The sequence below is a fragment of the Plecotus auritus genome, assembly GCF_963455305.1.
Source record: "Plecotus auritus genome assembly, chromosome: 13".
Classification (NCBI taxonomy): Eukaryota; Metazoa; Chordata; class Mammalia; order Chiroptera; family Vespertilionidae; genus Plecotus; species Plecotus auritus.
The window spans coordinates 17,009,649-17,017,148 of NC_137779.1; the positions used below are offsets into that span (position 1 = coordinate 17,009,649).

A 7,500-nucleotide genomic window follows, 5' to 3' on the forward strand; every position below is an offset into this window, starting at 1 on the left:
GCTCAGGTGTGTGTGTGATCAAGCGTACGTAACAGTATATACAAATGAATGTACAGCTTGATGAACAGTAACCCCTGCTCAAGCCAAGAAATAGGACGTTACTAGCACCCAAGCAGCCCCCATATGCTAATATAAGTTTTTTTCATTTAATCTTCACAATCTTCACAAGAAAGGAAGTGTTTTATCTCCATTTCTCTGTGAAAAAAACGAAAGCTGGAAGAGGCTCAAAAATGCCCCGACGTTTCACAGTTCACCGGTCAAACCCAAACTGGATCCCAGAGCTCCCACCACAGTCCGCGTGCTTCTAACAGGATCTTCTAACAGGATGTGAGGCGAGCGGAGGGCGCGAGGGCTCGGGAGGGTGGGTCTGAACCTCGGATCCCCAGATCCCCGGATCCCCGGTCAGGAGCGCAGCACCACCGGGGGCCCTGCCCTGGGCAGGCGGCTGGCCTGGAGGAGGCTGGGCCTTTCTCAGGTCGCTCTCAGCGACTCTGATTTTCCCACATCACCGAATAAAGACGCGGGCGCTCGGGGGCCCTCCCCTAGGTGCGCCCAGCCAAGCCTTCCTTGCCTCCTGCATTATGGATGGAGTGAATCACCTGGTAAATAATTCACCCGTAATCGGGGCAGGGAGGTAACAGGAGAGCAGGGGCGAAGGTGCTGGAGGGCTGAGGTTGGCAACCCGAGCCAGGACCCCATCTTTCCGGGCGGGCTTTGCTCTGGGGAGACGGAGCCCCAGAGTCGGGCAGGCTCCGTGGCAGACGGGCGGCCACACGGGTGATGGGGGGCCGTGGACAGTCGGCGGGCCCTGCGCAGACCACCCAGCCTCCTGCTGCTGCCACCCCTCTGCCTACTGTGTCTCAGGGCCTCAGGTGAGCGATACTCAAACCGCCCCCACAGTAGCCCATTCCCACTCGCATCCCATTATTTCCTCCCCTTTCTTTTTTATTTTTTTAAAAAAAATATATGTTTATTGATTTCAGAGAGGAAGGGAGAGAGGAGAGAGAGAGAAACGTCAATGATGAGAGAGAATCATTGACTGCTGCCTCCTGCACACCCCATACTGGGGATCCCAGCCCAAACCCCAGGCATGTGCCCTGACTGGGAATCGAACCATTGACCTCCTGGTTCATAGGTCGATGCTCAACCACTGAGCCACGCCGGGCCGGGGCTTCTCGTCCCTTTCTTCCTCGGGATCCTTCTTTCGCACTCACATAGCCATTAAGTCCATTCGTGTCACCGACCTGCTAGACATCAGCCAGCGTGCTCTGAGCAGCTTCTGCCTGTCAGGTGCGGGAGGCGGGGCTCCGAACAGGGCTCTGCATCACCCTAGAAGCCGGGGTGATCCTGGGGACCCCTGCCCAGTGGTGCGCGTGGGAGTGACCTGGTCCGATCTGGTTTCATTGTTTCCCCCAAGCCTGGTGGGGTCGTCAGGGCACTGACAGCTGGTGGGACAGGAAAGAATCCTTTTCTGGGTTCTTGTCCTTCTTGGTTAATTGAACCTCAGAATTTTGCCTTCGATCCCTCCCCTCCGACTCCATGTCTGTCTTCTCTTCTCTCTGGAGGAACCGATAGCAGCAGGAGAGTCTCAGCCCGGGGGTCGGACGGGGCTCCACGGCAGCCCCACCGCCTCCTGGGGGGCTTTGGACACGTGATTTCGAGTTTCAGGGTCTCAGGGATGCAGTGATTGTAACAATTAGGGGCAGCGGGTCCCGAGGTGAGAGTGCAGGACAGAGCTTCACACTCAGCAAAGGCAAGCTGGCGTGACTTACTCCTGTGGCTCGGTTTCCCCTGCGGCACTTATGTCAGTCCCACGTCCGGGGGGCTGTCAGCATGCTGGAGCAGCCTGGCCGCAGGGGCAGGATACCCCGGTGCCTGGGCAGATGCTGGGGTCTGTGCCAGGCCTGGGCAGCTTCACCCCGAGATAATGAGCTGATGTCTGATTCTCTGATGGACTCCCCGGGAGTCCCTGTGGGGTGGCTCATTTGTCACTGCCACCCTGGTGCCTGGCACGGAGCAGGCGCTTGAGCTGACACGTGACTAGGTGCTGGATGGGCCAATGGCAGGCAGGCGGTGTCTTCCCTTTGCCGCTGGCTCTGAAACCCCTTGGCGTCCTTACCTGAGGTCTCCGGAGTCCGGATGGCCAGTGGCCACACAGCTCTCCTGACTCTCGAGTCATCTGGCTGGTCCCCAGCCTTCCGCTCCTACCGCAAAGCCGAGCAGGAGGCTGCAGGCTCCCCAGAAACGGTCTCTGCCTCAACTTCCCAAGGGCTTGTGCTGTCTGATCCAACCTGTCCCTGCTGTCCCAGCTGCAGACCAGGCTCTGGGCAAGGAGGGGGCAGGAGAGCCCGACAGCTCAGATGTCCCACGTGTCACTGTCCCCAGGGCAGCCCGACGAGGAGGTGGCGTCCGTCCAGGGAGTGAGGGGCGGCTCTGTGGAGCTGGCCTGTGGCTCCCTGCCCGCCCCCCTGGTGGTCTTCTGGAGCTTCACCCCCCTAGGCTCGCGGATTCCCCGGCCGGTGGCTGTCACCAGTGGAGCCGAGTTCACGGTGGAGGCCGGGGCCTCGGCTCTGGGGACCGTGAGCCTGCGGAACAGCAGCCTGGTGCTGGGGGAGCTGCGGGAGGCTGCCCGCGGCCACTTCCTGTGCCAGGCCCTGCACGCCGCCGGAGGCCGGCTGCACACCGCTTACTCCCACTTCAGTCTGGCCGTGCTAGGTGAGGGCCCGGCAGGGGCCTGGGCTTGAGCGCTGTGCATGCTGCGAGCACCCTTTGCATGCGCTGCCCGCTGTGTGCTGCAGGGCCGCCCCCGGGGAGGAGGAAGCCTGGGATGTTCGGGAGACTGTGGGCAGGCCAGCCCCCAGCCAGCAAGGGCGGGGCCCCCGGGCACAGCGGGCACGGCCTGGGTCTGCGATGACCAACACAGAGCCTCTTCTTTCCTGGCAGTGCCTGTGTCGAAGCCTCAGGTGCGGCTGAGCGAGCCGTCCCCGGTGGAGGGGACATCGGTGGTGGCCACGTGCACAGTGCGGGAGGGCACGGAGCCCGTGACCTTTGCCTGGAAGCATCAGGCACCCAGAGGCCATGAGGAGGCCCCGGTGGGGGTCACGGAGCGAGTGCTCCCGCTGGACCCAGTCAATCGGACACACCTGGGCTGGTACGTGTGCAGCGCCCACAACGCCGTCAACCAGCTGAGCAGCGACGGGGCCTTCCTGGACGTCATCTGTGAGTCCGACAGGTGTGGGGGCAGATGGGCAGGGCTGGCACCCAGCTACCCACTTCACTCGGCCTCCTGACACACTCGGGGCCCCCAGGAGTGCCCCAGCCTCGGGGTACGGCACCCACTGGTGCCAAATGCGGCTCCAGGACACTGGGTTGTAACCTTGTCAAGGGCATGGGCCCCTCTTCCCAGGAAAATGTGCATAGATTCGCAGTCACAGTTTTACCCACAGTTCAGAGGTGGCCCAGAAAGCCTGCCTTTGGGTTAAGCCTGAAGGACTCTCAGGGACCACCCGGACCCAAGGAAACGGGGGGCACTGTGGGTAAAGAGGGCACAGGTGGGTCCCCAGAGGGACTTCTGAGAGCAAACGAGGGGTTAATTTCAGAACAAACCAAGAACTCCAAAGCAGCCAGTGAGGAGGAAGTAGCCAACTATACACAGTGGAGGGAAGACAGGTGAGTTAGTTCAGGAGAGAGGAGAACACAGAATGGGAATGAGCTGGAAAGGGATCAGATGTTGGTGTGAAAGATGAGGGCTAGACGGTCTAGAGCAGCGCTGTCCAGCGTGGTGGCCACGCATGGCCCTGAGCACGTAGATGAGCTTGGAGTGTACAATGCACACAGGACTGTGTCGCTAAAGAAAGGATATGAAATATTTCGTCAGTATTTTTTATATTGATCATACACTAAAACGAGAATACTCGGCATGTATTTGATTAAATAAAAAATACTAAAGTTATTAACACCTATTGATGTCTTCTGCGTGGTTGAGTTCGGGTACCTTTTTGTTTGAAGATCTGGCTACTGGGAACTGAAGCATCTGTTGGTCACATGGCTCCTGGACAGTGCTGGCCCGGAGGTTTTAAGGAGCAGGGACGGACGGGGTCTCGTCGGTCCTGTTCGAGGCAGCTTGTGGGAGTTGTAGGCTGAGGACGGTGGAGGAGAGAGATGAACAGTTCTTGGGAACGATGTAGAGGCAGAATAGAAGCAGGAGGAGGATTCCGTCCTTGCCAGGAGTCAGGGAGAAAGGACATAGGAGAGAGGGGAAGGTGGAGACCCAAAGCACTGGAAAGAGCTGCTGGGATCACGCCCAGGGCACTGCCCACCCTGTTCTCTTCCCTCTCGTCTCAAGGGACCAACCGGGCGAGTCCCTCAATGCCAGGCAACGTGAGAGGGCTGGGCGCCCTCTGCTGCCACCCAACTCTGGCCTGTCCCCTACCTCAGCCCAGCCCACCAGCCTCGCAGGGAAGCTTCCCAGAGTCCAAGGGAGTCCCCTTGGGCTCCCCAGCCTGGGGCTCACTCCACAGACCCCCGTCTCCCACACTGGGCTGTGCCTGTGGCCCCTGCACTCTGGCTCCTTAGGGGCCTAGCAGAGTAGTTGACACTGTTGGTGTGTAAGACGTGGTGGCTGGAGGGTGAGTAGGTGTGGCGGTGATCACCTGAGCAGATGCAGGAATGCAGACTGGACAGGTGTGACGGCCTCCCCTGCCCCCCAGACGGTCCCGACAAGCCTGTGATCACCATGGAGCCGCTGGGCTTCACCGAGGAGGGTTTCTGGGCCAGCGAGAAGGAGGAAGTGACTCTGAGCTGCCTGGCTGCGTCCAACCCCCCTAGTCACTATGTGTGGCTCCGGGACCACACGCAGGTCCACACCGGGCCTACCTACACCATCGCCCGAGCCAGCCGCGCCCACACAGGCCTGTACACCTGCCTGGCCCACAACAGCCGCCTGGACACCCACACACAGACTGCCATCCATCTCAGCATCTACTGTGAGTGTGTGCCCCCCACCCCCAACCCTGTGCTCCTGCAAACTGCAGACGCCCATGGGGAATGGGCAGATGTTGGAGGGAGGCAGGTCTGGGGGACCCACTGGAGTTGCAGAGCAGGGGGAGAGGCTAAGAAATGCTGGGAAGGGCAGGGAGAGGGACAGCCCCCCCACCACCTGTGCAGACACCCCTTCCGAGTGGTTGTCCCATGGCCCCCGGACTGAGCTGCGGCACAGAGAGGGGCAGAGTGAGGACAGTGAGACACGTGCCAGGCGAGGATGGCAAAGGGGCATGAGAGCACTTCCTGCTGGAGCTTCCAAGGGAGCCCCTGGGGTTGCCCAGCCCCCAAGCCATGCCCTTGACCTGAGAGCTCAGCCTTTTGCTCACCAGCCCCTCAGAGGGGTCGGTCTCCCCTGCTCACCCACTTCTCTCCACGTCACCTACCAGGACGCCTCTGGCCCCAGGGGTTGGCGCATGGGCAGTGTGGCCTGGTCCAGCCCCATCCGAGCCCACTTGTCCCCAGATCCCCCGGAGGGGCAGCCCTCCTGTGCAGTGCTCCCCGCCCCCGGGGCTGTGACTTTGGTCTGCGCCTGGCCTGGGGGGCTGCCAGCTGCCCAGCTGCAGTGGGAAGGGCCCCAGGGAACGGGCCCTGCCGCCCCCAGCAATGTCACCTGGAGCCACGCCGCCACCCAGCTGCCCAACGGCAGCGTCTTCACCTGCACCGGCCAGCACCCCGCCCTGGCACGGCCCGCCCCCTGCAGGACCGCGCTGTGTGAGTGGACACATAGATAGCCGGGCTCTGACATTCCAGGCAGAGGAGAGGGGACGGTCAAGGGGGAGAATGGAGGGGCCCTGGGTCTGGGTGGGGCTCCGACCACAAACTCTGAGACTTTCCACGCAACAGGGAGGTGGCAGTGCTCAGCCCAGACCCCACCTCCCAACTTCTCTCCACCCAGGCTGGTGTCCATCTGCTCTGAGGCCTGTCCTCCTCGTCTCAGGCTTGGGACCCCGTGACACCCTCCTAACTGTCTCTCAGCCTCCAGGGTCAGCAGGCTCTCACCCCCCACCTCCAGCATCCCTCTCCCCCCATCCCTACGCCCCCCCCCCCCCCATATGACCTCTACTGCTCCACTGCATGTTGTTCTTGAACTGTGCCTGGAACTTTCTCTCTAACTTGGAGACTCCTGTCCATCTACCAAAGACCAAGTTCAACGTCATCTTGTTTTCAAAGTCCTTCTCCCTTGAAGCTGCAGTTAGCTGTCTCTCTACCTGCACCCCAGCATTCATCAAGCTGTATTGTACCTCTTTGCTAGCGTTGGTTCCCACTGTTTCTCTGGCACATGGTCAGCCTTCAACAAATAATAAGTGAGAAAATAAATGAGTTGGCTGAGTAAAGGAAGGAGTGGGTGAGTGAATCAGTAATGGAGGAGGAAGGGACGGGCTGGGTCTGTTGGGTCCCCTTCCCCCTGGAGGGTCAGGCTGAGCCCTGTATGCCCTCCTCAGGGGAACCCCTCCGGAGCCCTGCGTGCTGGACCATGGCCACGTCGGGGGAGCAGTTCATCATGCTGAGCTGCGAGTGGGCTGGTGGCGAGCCCCCCGCCCTGCTGAGCTGGCTGGACGGGCAGCAGCAGCCTCTGGGCAGCAGCAGCGCCTCGCTGGTGGTCCACCTCCTGCCGGCTCGGGGCGACCTGGCTGGCAGGGCGTTCACCTGCCAGGGCACTCACCCGCTCCGGGTCCCCGGTCCCCACTGCCAGCTCCAGCTGGGTGAGTGGGGGCTAGGGACTGGGTGCTCGGATCGGGGTGGGAGGAGAAGCCCTTTGGCATCGGGCCGAGGGGCTGGGATGCAAAGTGAGTCCAGAGACTGGTCAGCTCACCTCCCAGGGACTCAAGTATGTTTGATCCAAAAACTCAGGGGGTTTAGTCTATGTGTGTGTTGACCAATAAGCATATAATGTGAGCCATATATATACTTTTATTTATTTTTGTTGTTAATCCTCACCTGAGGATATTTTTTAAAAATATATTTTATTGATGTTTCACAGAGAGGAAGGGAGAGGAATAGAGAGTTAGAAACATCGATGAGAGAGAAACATCGATCAGCTGCCTCCTGCACACCTCCTACTGGGGATGTGCCCGCAACCAAGGTACATGCCCTTGACCGGAATCGAACCTGGGACTTTTCAGTCCACAGGCCGACGCTCTATCCACTGAGCCAAACCGGTTAGGGCAAGGATATTTTTTCCCCACTGACTTTTAGAGAGAGTGGAAGGGAAGGAGGGAGGGAGGGAGAGAGAGAGAGAGAGAACCATTGATGTGAGAGAGACACATCAATTGGTTGCCTCCCACACCTGCCCCAACTGGGGGAGGGGATCAAACTTGCAACCCAGGTGCGTGCCCTGGACCAGGAATCAAACCTGTACCCCTTTGGTGCATGGGCTGACGCTCTCACCATTTAGCAACACCAGCCAGGGCCATATATATAATTTTAAATTTTCTAGTAGCCACATTAAAAAAAAGC

General features: G+C 59.9%; 1 protein-coding gene across 1 annotated transcript in view; it reads left to right on the forward strand.

Moving 5' to 3' along the window:
* Nucleotides 1-2,139: 2,139 nt before the first annotated feature.
* VSIG10L2 (V-set and immunoglobulin domain containing 10 like 2) overlaps nucleotides 2,140-7,500 on the forward strand; it is a gene marked incomplete at both ends in the record, with an annotated part of 9,871 nt that continues 4,510 nt past the window's right edge. Inside the window, 6 exons of the mRNA XM_080649888.1 lie at nucleotides 2,140-2,233; nucleotides 2,386-2,715; nucleotides 2,944-3,219; nucleotides 4,710-4,985; nucleotides 5,506-5,754; nucleotides 6,486-6,746. Coding sequence (XP_080506014.1) covers nucleotides 2,140-2,233; nucleotides 2,386-2,715; nucleotides 2,944-3,219; nucleotides 4,710-4,985; nucleotides 5,506-5,754; nucleotides 6,486-6,746 — 1,486 coding nt within the window. The remainder of the gene's footprint in view (nucleotides 2,234-2,385; nucleotides 2,716-2,943; nucleotides 3,220-4,709; nucleotides 4,986-5,505; nucleotides 5,755-6,485; nucleotides 6,747-7,500) is intronic.